The sequence below is a fragment of the Bufo gargarizans genome, chromosome 5 (assembly GCF_014858855.1).
Source record: "Bufo gargarizans isolate SCDJY-AF-19 chromosome 5, ASM1485885v1, whole genome shotgun sequence".
NCBI lineage: Eukaryota > Metazoa > Chordata > Amphibia > Anura > Bufonidae > Bufo > Bufo gargarizans.
The window spans coordinates 35,075,408-35,096,251 of NC_058084.1; the positions used below are offsets into that span (position 1 = coordinate 35,075,408).

The 20,844-nt window shown below is 43.5% G+C and overlaps 1 protein-coding gene across 1 annotated transcript in view; it reads right to left on the reverse strand.

Annotated features, from left to right (window-relative positions):
- COLEC10 (collectin subfamily member 10) overlaps positions 1-20,844 on the reverse strand; it is a 91,781-nt gene that overhangs the window by 36,922 nt on the left and 34,015 nt on the right. The window contains exon 2 of the mRNA XM_044294080.1: positions 11,518-11,684. Within this exon, the coding sequence (XP_044150015.1) occupies positions 11,518-11,647 (130 nt within the window). The 5' untranslated portion in view covers positions 11,648-11,684. The remainder of the gene's footprint in view (positions 1-11,517; positions 11,685-20,844) is intronic.

Sequence of the window (20,844 nt, forward strand, 5' to 3'; positions counted from 1 at the left end):
TTTTGAAGTATTTACTAGGATACACATATTTGGCATAGCCACAATTGTAATGGACAGTACATTGCAGGGTACATGGCTTAAGAAATCCCCCAAAATAATTGTGGATTTTTACCTATCACATCTAAAATAAATAGCACTAATCAATACATTGTAGGTATAGGTGTCCCAAAGTGGTGGGCTTGAAAAATACAACTCACACCACAAAAAACAAACTCTCGTATATAAAAAGAAAATTAGAGTTATAGAAAGACATACAAAAAAAATTGTAAAAAAAATTAAAAAATTGCCCAAAGGCCCAAAATAGGCCATGTCCTCAATGCGACTATTCTGTTAGAATCTGAAAGATTATGCTGGCCATTCACATTATTCTCTGCAGGTTCAGCCGATATACTAATATGGGTGGTAGAGCTTCCGACTATCCCCCAAAAGAGGATGGATAAGGTGAGATGAATATTTTCACCCGATCCTTTTGTTCTCTGGGGAGATAAGCTGCCACCAGAACTGTCTTGCAATGGTTTTCTCCGCTGTCCCCATTGCATACACAGACATGTTCATATCTTGCAGATTTTTTTTAGCTGAGCTCCATTAGGGCAGAGCTGTGATCTGTGACTACAGTTTGGCTGCAGAACCTACAGGGAGTCTGGGGCAGTCTGAAACACACCCCCTGTCTCATCATTGGTTAAGGCTACCACTCTTTCCCTCCCCCTGCAGCTTTGCCTCTTTTGATTGGCTGGTTTGTATAAACACAATTCTACCACAGGGTCTGCAGGAAGTCAGTGCATGGATGACTTACTTACGTCATAGGAAGGGAAGAATAATTATGAAGATTAAAGAAAAAGAAGATTAGCAGGTAATTGCTGCCTATATTGAGGGGAATGAACCTAGTAAGAGAGAGCCTGGAGGGCTAATTGTAGGGCAAATTCTTCGATTCTGTCAGAGGAGCAGAAACACAGGAAAGAATGTACTGTTGGATCCATCACGAGTGCATTATCCCCCAAACCAGCCATTTTCAGTAGGACCAGCTGGCCATCTAGTTTGTATCAGGAGCTCCTGAAAGATGACGTTAGGTTACAGAAAGATCGGGCAAACTGATTTTTTTTTACCTGACTCTTTTGTTCTCCTGGGACTGACAGTGGCTTTTTTCATTTTTGACAGCTCGAAACTGATTAGTTGCTATTTGCAACTAGGCCAGTTCTACTTTACACCAGTTTTATAAAGTGTTTTTTTTTGTGAAAACACATATGTGCTCACTGCTCAGCCAAACGAAGCATGTATGGGGGAGTTGGGAGAGCTTTCGGGTGACAACTATTGAAGGCTTATAGGCACCTCAAAGAGAATGTGTCATCAGAAATGACCAATTGTTAAAATCAAAGGGGTTATTTATTAAACAGAAATGCGCCGCAATCTGCGACTTCTCCCTGCTCACGCCAGGTCTAAAAAAGTGGCGGGGAAGGAGACAGGCCTGTCTCATTTACCATTTTCTACTCCTGGTGTAGGCGCAGAAAATGGTCTAAATTTAGAAACGCCGGTTTTAAAAAATGTGCCCCCAAGTGTTTATGTTCAGTTCATTATATTAGAACTTTAGATTTTTTTAAAAATACATTACATGTCACTGTATTTTAAAAAAAAAATTAAAATTGTGCAATTTTTGCATTGGTCATTAGGCCTAATAGTATTTCAAAACTTCCTGTGCTTTGGCATTTAGAGATATGCTTTACAGCAGCCACCATGGGCCATAGACACAATGGTCAGGAGGGGATGAGAGAGCTGGCATTGTAATCACGCCTGTCATGATAATGAGATGACTGCTAAAATGGGATCTCTAAAAGGAACTCATTTGGAAAATGTAAAATTTCTTTGTACCCCATCTCTGTGAGCCAAAATGTTCAAAAGAAATTGTATTAATAGAGCAGATTACAAGCCAATTATCAGGATGGGCATTTGTACTGAGCTGCATCCCCGATAATAGCCCCGTGTAAACTTGCCCAATTATTTCCCTGTCTGTGTATCTGCCCATGGACTTGGGCTGTCACTTTATTATCTTAATCTATTTTCAATTGTGGCCGGTGAACTCTGTAAGGATTATGACCGTTATATCTCCTACGTTACTATCCCAAAACAGATATCAGTAGGTTTACTGGAAACGTTATGAGGTAAGAGAAGCAATGAGTTAATTGGGGGATAGGTTGATTCTGGAAATTCAAAAATTCAATAAATTATAGGTTTTCCTCAGATGAAAGAATAAAAGAGGACATAGAACAGGAACGGTGGTTGACAATTCTGCGGGATGTGGGAAACAGAATCACATATTCTCCAGGAAGTGTGGGCTGGCTGGCACGTTCCTCCTCTCACAGTATGGGATGTTTGGAGACTTCAGAGTAATAATATTTTTTTGTTTAAAGTGCAACTGGACTTGATAAAAAGCAGGGTGAAGCTATGTTCCTCACCTTGGCCAGAGGAGCATCTGGTCCTATTCTCTAACGAATCCTGTATGGATGGTCAGTGACTGATATATCGGTGACATTACTTCAATAGCAGATTATCCAATAACAAAAACAGGTATAATTATATACTTGGAGGACTAGAAAATGTTTAAGTGGGAAAGGCGTAGCATGAACATTCTGGGCTCTGCTGCAAAATCTGTACCTGTGCTTGTGGTATAGGAGTCAGTGGGGCTGGATGTCACTGCAACCTCTGGAGTTATGCTACTGTAAGAGGTCTATAATAATGTAGGACTGCTTTCTCATTGACATCAGAATACTGGACTCATGGCTCTGAATCCTTGTGGTATTAAGAAGAAACATTCCCAGTATCACTATAGTAGTCTAGTTGGTTCAATCATAACAAGCCGAGGTTGTGCTAATGAATCAGAAATGAAGACAGGACCTGATGATAAGAAAGGCATGAGGGTCAGTTGGCTGGGGCCTTCACCATATAGGGGTTCACCTACCAGGGCTTCCCAGGCAGGACATGGGAGTTAGATAAGCTTTTAGTGACCATCCAACAATATAAAAATGTTGATATGTAGCCGTTTCTTTGTGGAGAGATACAGTATGATGACCTATATGCCTGCACTCCTACTAGAAGAAACCCAGTGGATATACATGTCACTGCAATGTAGTGGCAAGCTGCCAATTTAGCATATCCCCAGAAAATGTCCTCAATGGGGGCATCCTCATCTCATATTGTGATGCATTATTGCAAGGACTGAGAATGATGGGGACACAGTGCAGATTCAGTGCTGTGTCCCTTCACTGTGTTTTCTAGCACCTCGACCCAGCTGGGAATCTGCCACCTAATTCCATGCAAATGAATGGGGCTGTGCTGCAGTTCTCTGAACCGCCGGGACCAGGAGCATTGCTGTGCGTGAAAAAAACTGAAGGGGCGCAGCCCTGAATCGGCACTTGCGGGTCAAGGTGACCCACAATTTTACCATGACTTTTGTCCTAGCCTAAATTGTGATTACGGTATATTTTTAATTTTAGGGGGAAATGCTATTTAAAAGCGTCATACATCTTTAATCACAACTATAATTTACTACCATTTTTTGTTCAAAGACTATAGCGAGTATATCGGTCTGGGCAGCCAATATAAAAATAAAGGATAACTGAGATATTGTTCTCCCTCAGAAAACAAACACCAAGTGCCAGTCCAACCACTTACAAAACAACAGGGGAAACCTAAAACCTAAAAAAACAAAGCTATGTCCTCATTATGAAAACTAAGACAACAATCCACTCACGCGGGGAACCTGCGTTCTGCATCTCCCATTGGTCCTGAGGAAGTCCTGCAGGGCATCGGCTGATATGTGAGTTGGCACTAGTAGTTACACACTCATGTGATGGATCGCTTTTTACAAAAACATCTCATTTTTTCCAAAATATTTACACAGCTTTGGTTCCCAGTCTAAAAGTATTGGTGGCACAATGTATCATGGTCTCCAGTGAGGACAACAGATTCATCATTTCAGGGCAAGGAGTGAGGCTTTGTGGAGTCTCACCTCCCATTGGAGATAGTTAAAGGGAGACACATCTACTGTACATATGTTAGAAGATGGCATCAGTGACATGGGGAACATCAGCTGGGATCAGCTTTACTTCACCTTGGGCAAAGATTCAGATTTGGGCCCCAGAATTATATTTATTTGTCATAGGACGTGATAACATGATTATGCAAATCTGAGCTGTACTCCATCTTTGTATATGGAAGGCATAGCACAGGCATCCTCAAACTGCAAGCCTCCAGCTGTTGTAAAACTACAACTCCCACAATGCCCTGCTGTAGGCTGATACCTGTAGGCTGGGAGTTGCAGTTTTGCAACAGCTGGAGGGCCGCAGTTTGAGGATGCCTGCCGTAGCAGATGGTCATAAAATATTTTACAAATATTTTAGAAATGATCAATTTTGCTAACCAATTTAGGTAATCAGCTGGATTCACACATTTTCTATGGCGTTTTTTTTGCTGTTTTTAACAAACGCCTGAAAATAACAGAAATCACATGTTAAAAAATAAATGCTGCTAAAAAACTAATATAAGAGGCAAAATAAAAAAAATAAAAAAATATGCAAAACAGCGCAGTTGTTCATACCAACTTTTTTTGTGGTAAAAAAAACAAGTTTATCTGTGTAGGAGCCCTAAAGTTGGCTTCTTTGAGCTTAAAGGGAACCTGTCATCAACTTTATGTTGCCCATACTAATAAAGTAGACACAGGTGAGTTGGTTTCAGCGGTCTATCAGTTATAAGTTAAAAGTAAGTGGTTGCAGAGAACCAACATCCCAATCATTGCAGACTGGGCCTGGAAAAGAGTCCCGACCACCTGAGAAGAGTCCTGGTTATTCATGATCTCCTGCTCTCCTGCCCACCTGCTGATGACTGACCGTCTTCTACCTAGTTTTCTCCCTTTCTCTCTAGCAGAGAACTGCCAATCATTAGCAGATGGTGAGAGAGCAGGAGATTATAATAACCAGGACTCTTCTCAGGTAGATTTGACTATTTTCCAGGCCTGGGCTGCAGTGATTATGATGCTGGTTCTCAGCAACCACTTACTTTTAGCTCATGAGTGACACACCGCTGACATCAGCATTTACGCTCTGTACAGTCAGCATAAAGTTGATGACAGGTTCCATTTAACCACTTCAACCCCCCTAGCTGAAACCCCCTTAATGACCAGGCCACTTTTTACACTTCTGCACTACACTACTTTCACCGTTTATTGCTCGGTCATGCAACTTACCACCCAAATGAATTTTACCTCCTTTTCTTCTCACTAATAGAGCTTTCATTTGGTGGTATTTCATTGCTGCTGACATTTTAACTTTTTTTGTTATTAATCGAAATTTAACATTTTTTTTGCAAAAAAATGACATTTTTCACTTTCAGTTGTAAAATTTTGCAAAAAAAAACGACATCCATATATAAATTTTTCGCTGAATTTACTGTTCTACATGTCTTTGATTAAAAAAAAATGTTTGGGCAAAAAAAAATAAAAAATGGTTTGGGTAAAAGTTATAGCGTTTACAAACTATAGTACAAAAATGTGAATTTCCGCTTTTTGAAGCAGCTCTGACTTTCTGAGCACCTGTCATGTTTCCTGAGGTTCTACAATGCCCAGACAGTAGAAAACCCCCACAAATGACCCCATTTCGGAAAGTAGACACCCTAAGGTATTCGCTGATGGGCATAGTGAGTTCATAGAACTTTTTATTTTTTGTCACAAGTTAGCGGAAAATGATGATTTATTTTTTATTTTATTTTTTTCTTACAAAGTCTCGTATTCCACTAACTTGTGACAAAAAATAAAAACTTCCATGAACTCACTATGCCCATCACAAAATACCTTGGGGTGTCTTCTTTCCAAAATGGGGTCACTTGTGGCGTAGTTATACTGCCCTGGCATTTTAGGGGCCCATATGCGTGAGAAGTAGTTTGCAATCAAAATCTGTAAAAAATGACTAGTGAAATCTGAAAGGTGCTCTTTGGAATGTGGGTCCCTTTGCCCACCTAGGCTGCAAAAAAGTGTCACACATGTGGTATCGCCGTACTCAGGAGAAGTTGGGGAATGTGGTTTGGCATGTCATTTTACATATACTCATGCTGGGTGAGAGAAATATCTTGGCAAAAGACAACTTTTCCTATTTTTTTATACAAAGTTGGCATTTGACCAAGATATTTCTCTCATCCAGCATGGGTATATGTAAAATGACACCCCAAAACACATTGCCCAACTTCTCCTGAGTACAGCGATACCACATGTCTGACACTTTTTTGCAGCCTAGGTGGGCAAAGGGGCACACATTCCAAAGAGCACCTTTCGGATTTCACAGGCCATTTTTTACACATTTTGATTGCAAACTACTTCTCACGCATATGGGCCCCTAAAATGCCAGGGCAGTATAACTACCCCACAAGTGACCCCATTTTGGAAAGAAGACACCCCAAGGTATTCCGTGAGGGGCATGGCGAGTTCCTAGAATTTTTTATTTTTTGTCGCAAGTTAGTGGAATATGAGACTTTGTAAGGAAAAAAAAAAAATCATCATTTTCCGCTAACTTGTGACAAAAAAATAAAAAATTCTAGGAACTCGCCATGCCCCTCACGGAATACCTTGGGGTGTCTTCTTTCCAAAATGGGGTCACTTGTGGGGTAGTTATACTGCCCTGGCATTTTAGGGGCCCATATGCGTGAAAAGTAGTTTGCAATCAAAATCTGTAAAAAAATGACCGGTGAAATCCGAAAGGTGCTCTTTGGAATGTGGGCCCCTTTGCCCACCTAGGTGGCAAAAAAGTGTCACACATCTGGTATCGCCGTACTCAGGAGAAGTTGGGGAATGTGTTTTGGGGTGTCATTTTACATATACCCATGCTGGGTGAGAGAAATATCTTGGCAAAAGACAACTTTTCCCATTTTTTTTATACAAAGTTGGCATTTGACCAAATTCCTTTTAGGAGGGCATTTTTAGACATTTGGATCCCAGACTTCTTCTCACGCTTTAGGGCCCCTAAAAAGCCAGGGCAGTATAAATACCCCACATGTGACCCCACTTTGGAAAGAAGAAACCCCAAGGTATTCAATAAGGGGCCTGCCGAGTTCATAGAAATATTTTTTTTTTGGCATAAGTTAGCGGAAATTGTTTTTTTTTTTGGTTTTTCTCACAAAGTCTCCCTTTCCGCTAACTTGGGACAAAAATTTCAATCTTTCATGGACTCAATATGCCCCTCAGCGAATACCTTGGGGTGTCTTCTTTCCAAAATGGGGTCAGTTGTGGGGTGTTTGTACTGCCCTGGCATTTGAGGGTCTCCGCAATCATTACTTGTATGGCCAGCATTAGGAGTTCCTGCTATTCTCCTTATATTGAGCATACAGGTAATGAGATTTTTTTTTCCGTTCAGCCTCTGGGCTGAAAGAAAAAAATGAACGGCACAGATTTCTTAATTCGCATCGATCAATGTGGATGAAAAAATCTCTGCCCAAAAAAAAAGAAGGGGAAAGGCGTCTGCCAGGACATAGGAGCTCCGCCCAACATCCATACCCACTTAGCTCGTATGCCCTGGCAAACCAGATTTCTCCATTTACATCAATCGATGTGGATGAATAAATCATTGCCGGGATTTATTATTATTTTTTATATACAAAGTGTTTGCCAAAGCATATGAACACCGCCTCCTCCTCAGCTCATATGCCTCGGCAAACGTATCTTTTACTGCAGAGGAGAAATCTCGTCTTTCAGCGCCGCATACACCGACTTGTGTGTAATCTGACAGCAGCGCAATGCTTCTGTCAGAATGCACATCAGTGCTGCAGCTAGTCGATCGGTTGGTCCACCTGGAAGGTAAAAAAAAAAAGAAAAAACCAGGCCGCAACGCAATAATTTTATTAACTTTTGAACAGAACATATAAACTTTAACTTTTTGAACTGAACATTAACCTTTTTGCTTACTGGTGATTTTTTTTTTTTTTTTTACCTTTATAGGACAAACCTCTCCTTCCCCATGGGAAAATGTGCAAATCGCCCAAAGATGTGGCGAAGTGCGTTATGCACTTTGTCCCAGGTGAAAGGAGAGGTTTGCAGCAGCTCTGTGTGAATGGGCCCTAATAGCCCTGTGTGCCTGTCCTGTGTGACGCAATCCCTATGCTAAGTGTACCTGTGTGTGGTACTTCCGGAAACACTCCCCTAAGCATAGGGCAGGGTGGTCAGGGCAGTCAGGACAGAAATAGCGGGTGTCACGCCTTATTCCACTCCTGCTACAGACACAACATCTTTTTCGGGGTGACGGTTGGGTTGAGGTACCGGCAACGACATTGGGGAAATGTCGCTCGTGTAGACGGCTAACTACACTGGTGGATGGGGCCACGGAACCTCCTGGGTACAGGAGGTTCTCGATGATCTCTTCCTGAAATTTGAGGAACGATCCTGTTCTCCCAGCCTTACTGTAGAGAACAAAACTATTATACAGAGCCAATTGAATCAAATATACAGACACCTTGTTATACCAGTGTCTGGTTCTGCGGGAAACTAAATACGGAGACAACATCTGGTCATTGAAGTCCACCCCTCCCATGTGAAGGTTATAGTCTTGAACTGAGCGGGGCTTTTCAATGACACGGGTTGCTCGCTCAATTTGTATTGTCGTGTCTGCGTGAATGGAGGAGAGCATGTAAACGTCACGCTTGTCTCTCCATTTCACCGCGAGCAGTTCTTCGTTACACAAGGCAGCCCTCTCCCCCCTTGCAAGACGGGTGGTAACGAGCCGTTGGGGGAAGCCCGCGCGACTAGTTCGCGCGGTGCCACAGCAGCCAATCTGTTCTAGAAACAAATGCCTGAAGAGGGCCACACTTGTGTAGAAATTGTCCACATAAAGATGGTACCCCTTGCCGAATAAGGGTGACACCAAGTCCCAGACTGTCTTCCCACTGCTCCCCAGGTAGTCAGAGCAACCGACCGGCTCCAGGGTCTGATCTTTTCCCTCATAGATCCGAAATTTGTGGGTATAGCCTGTGGCCCTTTCACAGAGCTTATACAATTTGACCCCATACCGGGCGCGCTTGCTTGGGATGTATTGTTTAAAGCCAAGGTGCCCGGTAAAATGTATTAGGGACTCGTCTACGCAGATGTTTTGCTCTGGGGTATACAAATCTGCAAATTTCTGTTTGAAGTGGTCTAAGAGGGGCCGAATTTTGTGGAGCCGGTCAAAAGCTGGGTGGCCTCTGGGACGGGAGGTGGTGTTGTCGCTAAAGTGCAGGAAATGCAGGATGGCCTCAAAACGTGCCCTGGACATAGCAGCAGAGAACATGGGCATGTGATGAATTGGGTTTGTGGACCAATATGACCGCAATTCATGCTTTTTGGTTAGACCCATGTTGAGGAGAAGGCCCAGAAAAGTTTTAATTTCGGAAACTTGGACGTGTTTCCACCGGAAAGGCTGGGCATAATAGCTTCCCGGGTTGGCGGTTATAAATTGTGTGGCATACAGGTTTGTTTCTGCCACGACTATGTCCAAAAGCTCCGCAGTCAAGAACAGCTCAAAAAATCCCAGGGCCGAACCGATCTGAGCTGTCTCAACCCGAACTCCAGACTGGGCAGTGAAAGGGGGAACTACAGGTGTGGCTGAAGTTGGGGACTGCCAATCAGGGTTTGCCAGCACCTCTGGGACTCTAGGGGCTCTACGGGCACGTCTTTGCGGTGGCTGCGACGGGGTCACTACTGCACGTGCCACCGTACCAGCTTCAACTGCCCTTCTGGTGCTCGCCACTTCACCATGTTGTACGGCAGTGCTGGTACTAGGTCCAGGATGGGCTGCGCTGCTGGTGTATGCCTCACCACGTAATCCGACAGCGCCAGCCCCACTCTGCTGCCCTTGAAGCGGATCCTGCGCTTGTGGTCTAGCGACACGGGGCCGGGTACGCCTGGTGCTATCAGGGACCTCAACCTCCTTGTCCGAACTTTGAGTCAGACTGCCACTGCTTTCTACAGGTTCATATTCTGACCCGCTAGATTCATCAGATGAGGGTTCCCATTCCTCATCCGACTGGGTCAGAAGCCTGTAGGCCTCTTCAGAAGAATACCCCCTGTTTGACATTTGGGCACCTAAATTTAGGGGTATTCCCTGAGACTACCCAAGAAAAAAAGCAAGCCTGTCTTACAAAGGGGAGGCTAGCGAAGTACCGGAGGCCGCTGCGGTAGATAAAAAATATCAAAACTGATTTTTTTATCGCCGCAGCGCGTGTAAAGTCAATGTGTAGTGATCAAAAAATATATATTTTTTGTCACTGCGGCGGGGCGGGTGTGGGCGAACGCACGTGTGGGCGACCAATCAGGGTGGAGGGCAAACACTGCGTTTTGGGTGGAGGGCGAACTAAAGTGACACTAATACAATTATAGATCTGACCGTGATCAGTTTTGATCACTTACAGATACTATAAAAGTACAAATGCTGATTAGCGATACGCTAATCAGCGAATAAGTGACTACGGTGCGGTGGGCTGGGTGCTAACTGATAGCTAACTACCTAACCAAGGGGCCTAAACTATCCTAAAACCTAACGGTCAATAACAGTGAGAAAAAAAAGTGACAGTTTACACAGATCACTTTTTTCCCTTTCACTAGTGATTGACAGGGGCAAGAAGGGGTGATCAAGGGGTTAATTGGGGTGCAGGGGGGTGATCTGGGGCTAAGGTGTAGTGTTTGGTGCTACTCACTGTGAAGCCTGCTCCTCTGCTGAGACCAACCGACCAAAAGGACCAGCAGAGGAGCAGGGAAGCCATTTAACACATCATATTTACTAATATGATGTGTTATATGGCTTCTCATTGGATTTTTAAAAAATCATCAGCTTGCCAGCCACGATCATTGGCTGGCAAGCTGATGACGCGACCCCCCTGGAAGAAATGCCGGCCCGCATTGCGCATGCGCGGGCCGGCTAAGCGCGTCATCTCACGTCTCGCGAGATGACGCGTATATGCGTCACTCTGCCTGCAGCTGCCGCCTCCGGACCGCTGATCTGCGTTAGGCGGTCCGGAGGCGGTTAAAGGGGTTGTCTCACTTCCACAAATGGCATTTATCATGTAGACAAAGATAATACGAGCTTACTTACTAATGTATTGTTATTATCCATTTTGCCTCCTTTGCTGGCTTGATTCATTTTTCCATCGCATTATACACTGCTCGTATCCAGGGTTTACGGCCACCACTGCTGCATAAATACAAGCAAATGCATGTCTATGCGTGCTCCAACGGTTCCAGGCACCAGAGAGGCCAATGCATTTTCCTATAGTGTGCATGCACGACCACCGCTGCTGCGACTGCAGGGTGGTCGTAACCCCTGGATACGAGCAGTGTATAATGTGATGGAAAAATGAATCCAGCCAGCAAAGGAGGCAATATGGACAATACATTAGTAAGAGCCTTATATTAACTTTGTCCACATGATAAATGTCATTTACTGAAGTGAGACAACCCCTTTAATGTAACCTACCACATACAATATATGCAGCAATCAAACATAAAAGTCGATATCTCACCTTTGGGTCCAGGTAGGATTGTGTGCATTGAACAGACGTCTGAAGCAGATCGGTTCTCGGCCTCAGAAGAGCAGATGTCCCGCGGGAGGAAAACAAGCAAAGTAACGCATAGAATCACTCGACACAACATGTTGAAGACGCTTGTGAGATGTGTACCTTCCAAATGGCTGTTTGTAAGGGAGACAAGTAATTAGTGTTCTCCAATTATGGCCGACACATTATCTTCCAGCAGTCTGCTCAGTGTCAGGAGCAGTTATCTCAGCCTGACAGATGTTTATATTCATTAATCTGTACATGATGGCGCATTCAGTGCTAAGAATACAAGTACGTGGGAAAAATACGCTAATTGCTACTCTCCTGATTAACTTCAACATTCAGATTTTTTGGAACATGGTATTTGTAGGGGGCCCGGAAGCCTTTTAGAAAAAAGGTAATTTGGACATCAGGTAATAAGATATACTGTAGCTTTCGACAGAATTAGATGAATTCTTTGCATTTTCAAGAATTTAGCAAATTGTTTGATGAAGAAAAAGTCAGCAAAAAATAAATAAAAAAATGTTGAGATTTCTACTGTAACGTACTGTATAACCTAAATGCACATAGAAGATTAGACATGACCATAAATATAGGGGATGCAGAGTGTGGCAAAGGCACATCTAATGCATAAGATTTGTTTCCAATGGTAGATCACGGGCCCAGTGCAGTTACTTGCTGGTTCACTGCTAAAAGGTTAATGTCTGGTTCATTGCTAAAGGGTTAATACCAAATTCATTACTAAAGTGATACAAATGTTCACCGTCATACTAACTATGATCTATGCACTATGTAACCCCAAAAAATGTATAGGTAGGAAATAGTTAAGCTGGCAGCCTTGGTAACAGTGGTCAGGTAATATCCTGTCCCATTTCCCACTTTCTAGAGTAGTAGAGAGCTCGTAGCAAGTCAAGCTAGAGTGAAGACCTGTTTGGTGTTTTCTGCTACCAAGCGGGCCATATCAGAATCCTGCTCCATGAAAACACTATTCCTGTGAGTAAAAGCTGCCAGAAAAGCAACTTTGCTAAGGATTAACCTCTGAGAGAAAGAAACATTGAATCTTGCAGATGGTTGAGAACTAAGAAGGCCATGCTTGGACTGAGATAGAAAGAATGAGCGAGCACTCAGGCACTTGGTCTCAGATTGAAGTATGCAGAAAAATGTATTATACAATCCCTATACATATCCCCATAAAATATCTAAAACAATCAAACAATCAAGATCGCATACAATGGCATATAGTACATGAAAGTTTCAAATGGTTAAACTTTACATGCCACCGTTTCTACATATACAAGTTTCTTCTATAACTCTGTCCAAGGGTAGAAAAGTGAAATGTCACTTCAGGTGCTCACATTGCACTTATCATAGAATCGCAATATGATCGTATATTATCCGATGAATTCGGGTAACACTGTACCTAAAGTCACTCTTTAAATGTCCCTTTTGCCAATACGTATAAGATCTTTATCGGTATTCAGCTTACCTTATAGTCCAGAAATCTCCCGATCGCTTGGTACGGAGCTCCGAGTATTTTCCGGCGTGCTCGTTGCTCTCCTCGAGCCAAGCAAGTTTAAATCTCGCGGGAGTAACTTCAAAAGATCGTGGGAGTTCTCGCTCTATACCGCGAATATCTTTGAATACAAGAATCGAAGGGAAGTATATTTGTTCCTTTTCCTTTTTCTTCAAGATTCTTTCTGTATGGCCATACAGTTTATAGGAGGACTTTTGTTGCGGGTACGTCCACTTGTTTTGCCAAACCCGTTTCGGGATGATTCACTCTCCCTTCCTCAGTGGTCTCATGCTTGGACATGGTGCCTGCCACACTTCTGAGATGGACTGGCCATCTGATCTAGGACCGCACCACGCAGTTGGACACTGCAGCGAAGATTTCTAGTGACTATAAAGAGAGGCTCAGGGAGGACCTCCATTATAACAACCTCCTAAATACAGCCATTTGTGAAAAGTCTATTCTATGAAATAATTTAGGTCTTTGCCTGCTGCATTTACTTGTACTGTGATCACTATCATCTACTCAGTACAAGAGAGATTTTATTTCGCCATAATCAAGCCAGCCGGGTCTGTGGTCATTGCAATCTTCCTCCTGCTCATTTTTGCTTATCATCTATGATGCCACCCTAGCCATCCCCTGGCAAGAGATCTCAGAAGTCCAGGTGGAGCCCCAATATGTAGAAGAGCTGTGCCCCTCCATCAGCCACTGTAAGTACTACAACCACCCTCATTGCCTCAGACACCACTCCTATCCCCTTTACTCTCATGCCCCCCCCCCTCCCGTATGGTCCACCATGGTCACAAGTTATGTCTCTGCAGACAAAAGTTACAATAGGGTATAGCCTTTAAACCTGTGGCAGTATACATGTACAGTTTAACATGGTTGTAACAGAGTAGCAGGCATAGCAGCTGCTCTTAGGACCAATAATTACCAGGGCCCATATGTACCCAGACATACGGTCCATTGAGCAGGTGGCCAACCCGTGGCTCTTGAGCCGCATGCGGATCTTTGCTTCTTCAAGTGCGGCTCTAGCTGTGGAGCCGAGAAGCAGTCAGGCGGCTCCCTCTCCACCCCATGGTCAGATCTCTTTTCCTGATCGGGCACTGTAGCTCCAGATCACTCTCCACTACCTCCTGATGCACACAGTGTGAGAACGTAGTACGTGGAGACTATTGTGCTCATCAGGTCACAGTGGAGAGAGTGTCAGACCTGCAGAGTAGCAGGTGCCCGAGCAGGAGCCCAGTGCCTGATCAGGAGAGGGAAGAGATTTTTTTAAATGATACAACTGAGCATGGGGCTCTGATATAAGCATGGGAGGTTCTAATCTGAGCATGGGGGGGGGGTCCTGATATGGGCAATGGGGGTCTGATCTGAGCATGTGGGGGGTCCTGATCTAGTCAATGGGGGCTAATCTGAGCATGGGGGTTCAGATTTGAGCATGGGGGCAGATCTGAGCATGGGGGGTCTTGTTTGAGCATGGGTTGGTCAGGTCTGAGAATAGGGGGTCAGATATAAGAAGGGGGGAGATCTGAGCATGGGGGGGAATATCTGAGCACTGAGGGTTTGACACTTGGAGTCTGATTTGCGTTGTCTGATCCGAGTATTGGGGGTCTTATTTGGAGGTCTGATGAGGTTTGGGGATTTTATTTTAGGTCAGATGAGGATTGGGGATCTGATGTAAGAGTCTGATCTAAGGTCTGATGAAAATATATTTTACATTTTTTTCTCTGCTAATGAAAAATAAGAAAAAAATATTTTTATCAGACCTCAGATCAGATAAAAAATATTTTTTTCTCTTATTTTTCTTTGTTAGAACCTGCATTGTGTAGGATGAAAAATACGGTGACTCACGTGTAAATGTATAGCTTGTGGCTCCTGGTGGTCATACGTTTTCTTTTTTGGCTCTTTGTGTCTGTAAGGTTGGCCACCCCTGTTATAGAGCATGGAAAACTGAATTCAGCCTCATTCTGAGTTTTATTATGGGACGCCATGGTTACTCCTATTGTGTGCCTTATTTCTTCTCTGCAACCTTACATTTTGCATTATTCATTTACTGTGCATTATATCTGTGTGTGACATGATTATGATGATAATCTTTCTGGTGTGCTTTATCCATGTACAGTATTGTAATATCATGGTGTATATTACCTCCATGCATACCCCACAAGGCTGGGCATTATCAGCAGCATTTTAGACACAAAGCCACATTTCTAACTCTACCCAATACTTATCTATACATGCCCAACCCCACCAAGCCCATTTATGCCCCCACACAGTCAGGGTCAGACTGGCCCACCAGAGGATCCTCTGGTGGGCCGAAGCTCTTACAGCAATGGACCTCTAATAAAACAGGGCCCTTAAGGTCCTATATACACAGAGGGTGGGCCCTCAGAATAATTTCCTCTGGTTGGCCCAAGAGACTTCAGTCTGATGCTGCATACAGTAGTTATGCCCATAGTACCCCACACAGTAGTTATGCCCATACATAGTAGTTATAGTCATAACTACAAAATGTAAAAAACAAACAAGAAACAAATACTCACCTAGCCCTGTTCTCCAAACAAAGAACATCCTACTATCTCCTGCACAGCTCCCTGCTTCACATTCGTTATCAACTGTATCTGCGTCCTTAGGATACAGATACAGTTAAAATCAGGACATATCTCAGCTGTCCCAGGACTGCAGGACAGGCGCCAAAATCTGGAACTGTCCCACTGGACCCAGGGTGGTTAGGACAGTACTGTGACATCACTGTGTTTTTTTTATTCCTGTAATGTAACATCACTGTTTATTATCCCTGTACTGTGACATCACTGTGTTTATTATTCCTGTAATGTAACATCACTGTTTATTATCCCTGTACTGTGACATCACTGTGTTTATAATACCTGTACTGTGACATCCCTGTATTTATAATACCTGTATTGTGACATCACTGTGTTTATTATTCCTGTAATGTTACATCACTGTGTTTATTATCCCTGTACTGTGACATCACTGTGTTTATTATCCCTGTACTGTGACATCACTGTGTTTATTATCCCTGTACTGTGACATCACTGTGTTTATAATACCTGTACTGAGACATCACTGTGTTTATTATACGTGTACTGTGACATCACCGTGTTTATTGTCCCTGTGGTTTGACATCACTGTGTTTATTGTACCTGTACAGTGACATCACTGTGTTTATTATCTCTGTACTGTGACATCACTGTGTTTATTATCTCTGTACTGTGACATCACTGTGTTTATTGTCCCTGTACTGTGACATCACTGTGTTTATTGTACCTGTACAGTGACATCACTGTGTTTATTAACTCTGTACTGTGACATCACTGTGTTTATTATCTCTGTACTGTGACATCACTGTGTTTATTGTCCCTGTACTGTGACATCACTGTGTTTATTGTACCTGTACAGTGACATCACTGTGTTTATTAACTCTGTACTGTGACATCACTGTGTTTATTATCTCTGTACTGTGACATCACTGTGTTTATTGTCCCTGTACTGTGACATCACTGTGTTTATTGTACCTGTACAGTGACATCACTGTGTTTATTAACTCTGTACTGTGACATCACTGTGTTTATTGTCCCTGTACTGTGACATCACTGTGTTTATTGTCCCTGTACTGTGACATCACTGTGTTTATTATCTCTGTACTGTGACATCACTGTGTTTATTGTCCCTGTACTGTGACATAACTGTGTTTATTGTCCCTGTACTGTGACATCACTGTGTTTATTATCTCTGTACTGTGACATCACTGTGTTTATTGTCCCTGTACTGTGACATCACTGTTTATTATCTCTGTACTGTGACATCACTGTGTTTATTGTCCCTGTACTGTGACATCACTGTTTATTATCTCTGTACTGTGACATCACTGTGTTTATTGTCCCTGTACTGTGACATAACTGTGTTTATTGTCCCTGTACTTAGGAAACAAAAATAATTATTAGCTTTCATGTTGTGAACTTGCTGCTAAATGTAGCCATAATGGATTGAAGACCCATGACTGGGTTTGCTATGGGACACGATTACTTGCTACTCCCCGATGCATGGTATATGTCATACTTGCACATTTATAGTATTATAGATAAATATAAATAATTTAAAAATATGTTAAATATATAAATAAAAAAACTGTAAATAAATTGTAAATAAAGACAAACTATTAGTAGTCGCAGGACACCCTTTTATTCCAGAAACAAAAGGGAAAATAAAATATCTGAATACGGTACCTCACCAAGTAATGGGTGAGGGGGGCTATCTTTTAGGCTGTGTCTGGAACATGGCCACCATCTTGAAACCTGCCATATTGTAATCGAGGGCAAATTTTTCCAATGGCAAGGGGTCATGTAGCATATCGAAGAAGACCAACATTTTCTCAGAAATCGATTGAAGATTTGCAATATCTCTTGTAGTCTAAAAGTTATCAACACAGAAAGTTGCACCAACCTAGAACGTTCCCTGTGACGCACAACTATTTGACGTGTTCAATGCCTTGTCCCTAGAGCTGAACACAGAACTTTGAAGTTTTGAACTTTCCATGTTGATAACTTTTGAACCACAAGAGATATTGCAAATCTGATTCCGGCTATCGATTTCTGAAAAAAGACTGATATAAGATGCTTTCTTTTTAAACATAATTTAAAGGGGTTGTCTCATCAACCCCTTTAAAGTCTGGGCTGAAGCAAAGTCCATATCCAGGGTTTTTGTATCCTTCAATACCTCTAAAACAATAGAATTCCTACAATTAATGCATAGCAGAGGCTCCAGTCTCTTCAGTTTGTTGGTTGGAGCTCTCACCGCTCTGCACAGATCCACATATTCTATGAAGACATTCCTCAGCCTCTGTTGTTTACTTTACTTATCTAAAAAATGTTGATGTTTTTTCCTCTTTTTTAGGGGGGGGGGGGGGGGTTGTATTATTTCATCACCTCAACTACTGGTTTCACAATAATTAATTAAAAGAAAACATTTTCAAGAAACAAAATGTTACTGAATAATTCATCCAGAAAAATCTCATGTCAGATGGAAAGAGACAAAATTATAATGTAATTTATTGAATGAATTAGACATATGTAAATGTATTAGGACATCTAGTAAAAGGGCTTTGTTTTATCATTATTATTATTATGTTGATAATTATAGCACAGTGAGGAAAAGTTAGAAATACTTAAAATAATAATAATAAAAAAAATAATATTTCAGAGCTTTCCTGGTATAGTACATCCATACATCCAGCCATCTCATGGCTGGTACTGGACATCTGTGACCATTCTCCAGCTGGGAATAGGGAATGGTTACCCTAATTCTTTGAATCAGTTTGGTCCTAGAGGTTGAACTCCCAATGACTTAGTTTCTATAGCATACTGTATGTATTAAGTTATAGAACAATAATTATTTAAAAGTTACTGAAAGTATTTCACTTTCAGCTTTTCTGTTAACATAGCCATAAAGGGGTAGTCCAAGATTTTACCACTGATGTATTATCCTCACAATAGGCCATCAATATGTGGTCGGTCAGGGTCTGACACCCCACATCCCCAACAATCAACTGTTTCAGAGTAATAGTGGATGGAGCTAGTCACAGCATTGATGCTCCCATTTACTTCAGTGGGAGCAGCACTGCAGTTTCCAGCTTCATCCGCTGCACTGCACAATGGACCGAGCTGTGTAGTTCTGGTGCCAACTCCCTGCACCGTAGCTACTGATCGGCAGGGGTCTTGAGTTGTTGGAACCCCGTTGATCAAATAGTGTTGGCCTATCCTGAAGACAGGACCGGTGCAAGGATTTTTGCCAACACAAGTGAAGCTACATTTTAGTGCCCCCGCCCCCCCCCGTGCCGCAGCTCGCCTGGCCCTGATCCAGTCTGCATCATCTGGCTTCTCCTCTGTGTGGTCCTGGTATCTTCGCTCTGCTTCAGACAATCGCTGGTTTGAGGGCTGTATTTTTCGCCCTATAAGACGCACCGGCCCATAAGACGCACCTAGGTTTTAAAGGAGTATAATAAGGGGGAAGAAATACATTACACCTCAGGTCAGAACAGCAATCAAACCCCCAATGTTAATCAGACCTCAGATCAGACCCCCAATGCCTCAGATCAGCCCCCGATGTCAGCCATAAGCCCCCCATGTCAGCCATCAAGACCCCCATGTCAGCCATCATGCCCCTCTTGTCAGCCATCATGCCCCCATGGCACATTTTTCCCCCTCAATGTCAAATCACCTATGTCACATCAGCCCTCACATTTCTCCCCCCTCCATCCATGTTGCCACATTTCTTCCCCTTCCATCCATATTGTCACATTTCTCCCCCTCCATCCATGTAGCCACATTTCTCCCCCCTCCATCCATATTGTCACATTTCTCCTCCTCCATCCATATTGTCACATTTTCCCCCCTCCATCCATATTGTCACATTTCTCTCCCCCCTCCATCCATGTTGTCACATTTCTCTCCCCCCTCCATCCATGTTGCCACATTTCTCTCCCCCCTCCATCCATGTTGCCACATTTCTCTCCCCCCTCCATCCATATTGTCACATTTCTCCTCCTCCATCCATGTTGCCACATTTCTCTCCCCCCTCCATCCATGTTGCCACATTTCTCCCCCCCCTCCATCCATATTGTCACATTTCTCCCCCTCATCCATATTGTCACATTTCCCCCCCTCCATCCATATTGTTACATTTCTCTCCCCCCTCCATCCATGTTGTCACATTTCTCTCCCCCCTCCATCCATGTTGCCACATTTCTCTCCCCCCTCCATCCATGTTGCCACATTTCTCTCCCCCCTCCATCCATATTGTCACATTTCTCCTCCTCCATCCATATTGTCACATTTCTCCCCCTCCATCCATATTGCCACATTTCTCCCCCTCCATCCATGTTGCCACATTTCTCCCCCTCCATCCATGTTGCCACATTTCTCTCCCCCTCCATCCATATCGTCACATTTCTCTCCCCCCTCCATCCATGTTGCCACATTTCTCTCCCCCCTCCATCCATGTCGTCACATTTCTCCCCCCTCCATCCATGTCGTCACATTTCTTCCCCCTCCATCCATGTCGTCACATTTCTCCCCCCTCCATCCATGTCGTCACATTTCTCCCCCCTCCATCCATGTTCCACATTTCTCTCCCCCCTCCATCCATGTCGTCACATTTCTCCCCCCTCCATCCATGTCGTCATATTTCTCCCCCCTCCATCCATGTTGCCACATTTCTCTCCCCCCTCCATCCATGTCGTCACATTTCTCCCCCCTCCATCCATGTCGTCACATTTCTCCCCCCTCCATCCATGTCGTCACATTTCTCCCTCCTCCATCCATGTCGTCACATTTCTCCCCCCTCCATCCATGTCGTCACATTTCTCCCCCCTCCATCCATGTCGTCACATTTCTCCCCCCTCCATCCATGTCGTCACATTTCTCCCCCCTCCATCCATGTCGTCACATTTCTCCCCCCTCCATCCATGTCGTCACATTTCTCCCCCCTCCATCCATGTCGTCACATTTCTCCCCCCTCCATCCATGTCGTCACATTTCTCCCCCCCATGCCACATACATTTCTCCCTGCGGGCCGCACAGACAGACTACTCAGAGACATTTGTCCAAATGTCTTGTTGTCCCCCCTCCATTAATGTCACACGCCTCACCCTGACCCCACCCCGGTTAATGTTCTTCTGTTTCTGCACAGCCTGCACACAGTCCGGCAGCCTGCAGCAGTCCGGACAGTCTGGTCTGGGCCTGGCTGTATGAATGTCACTG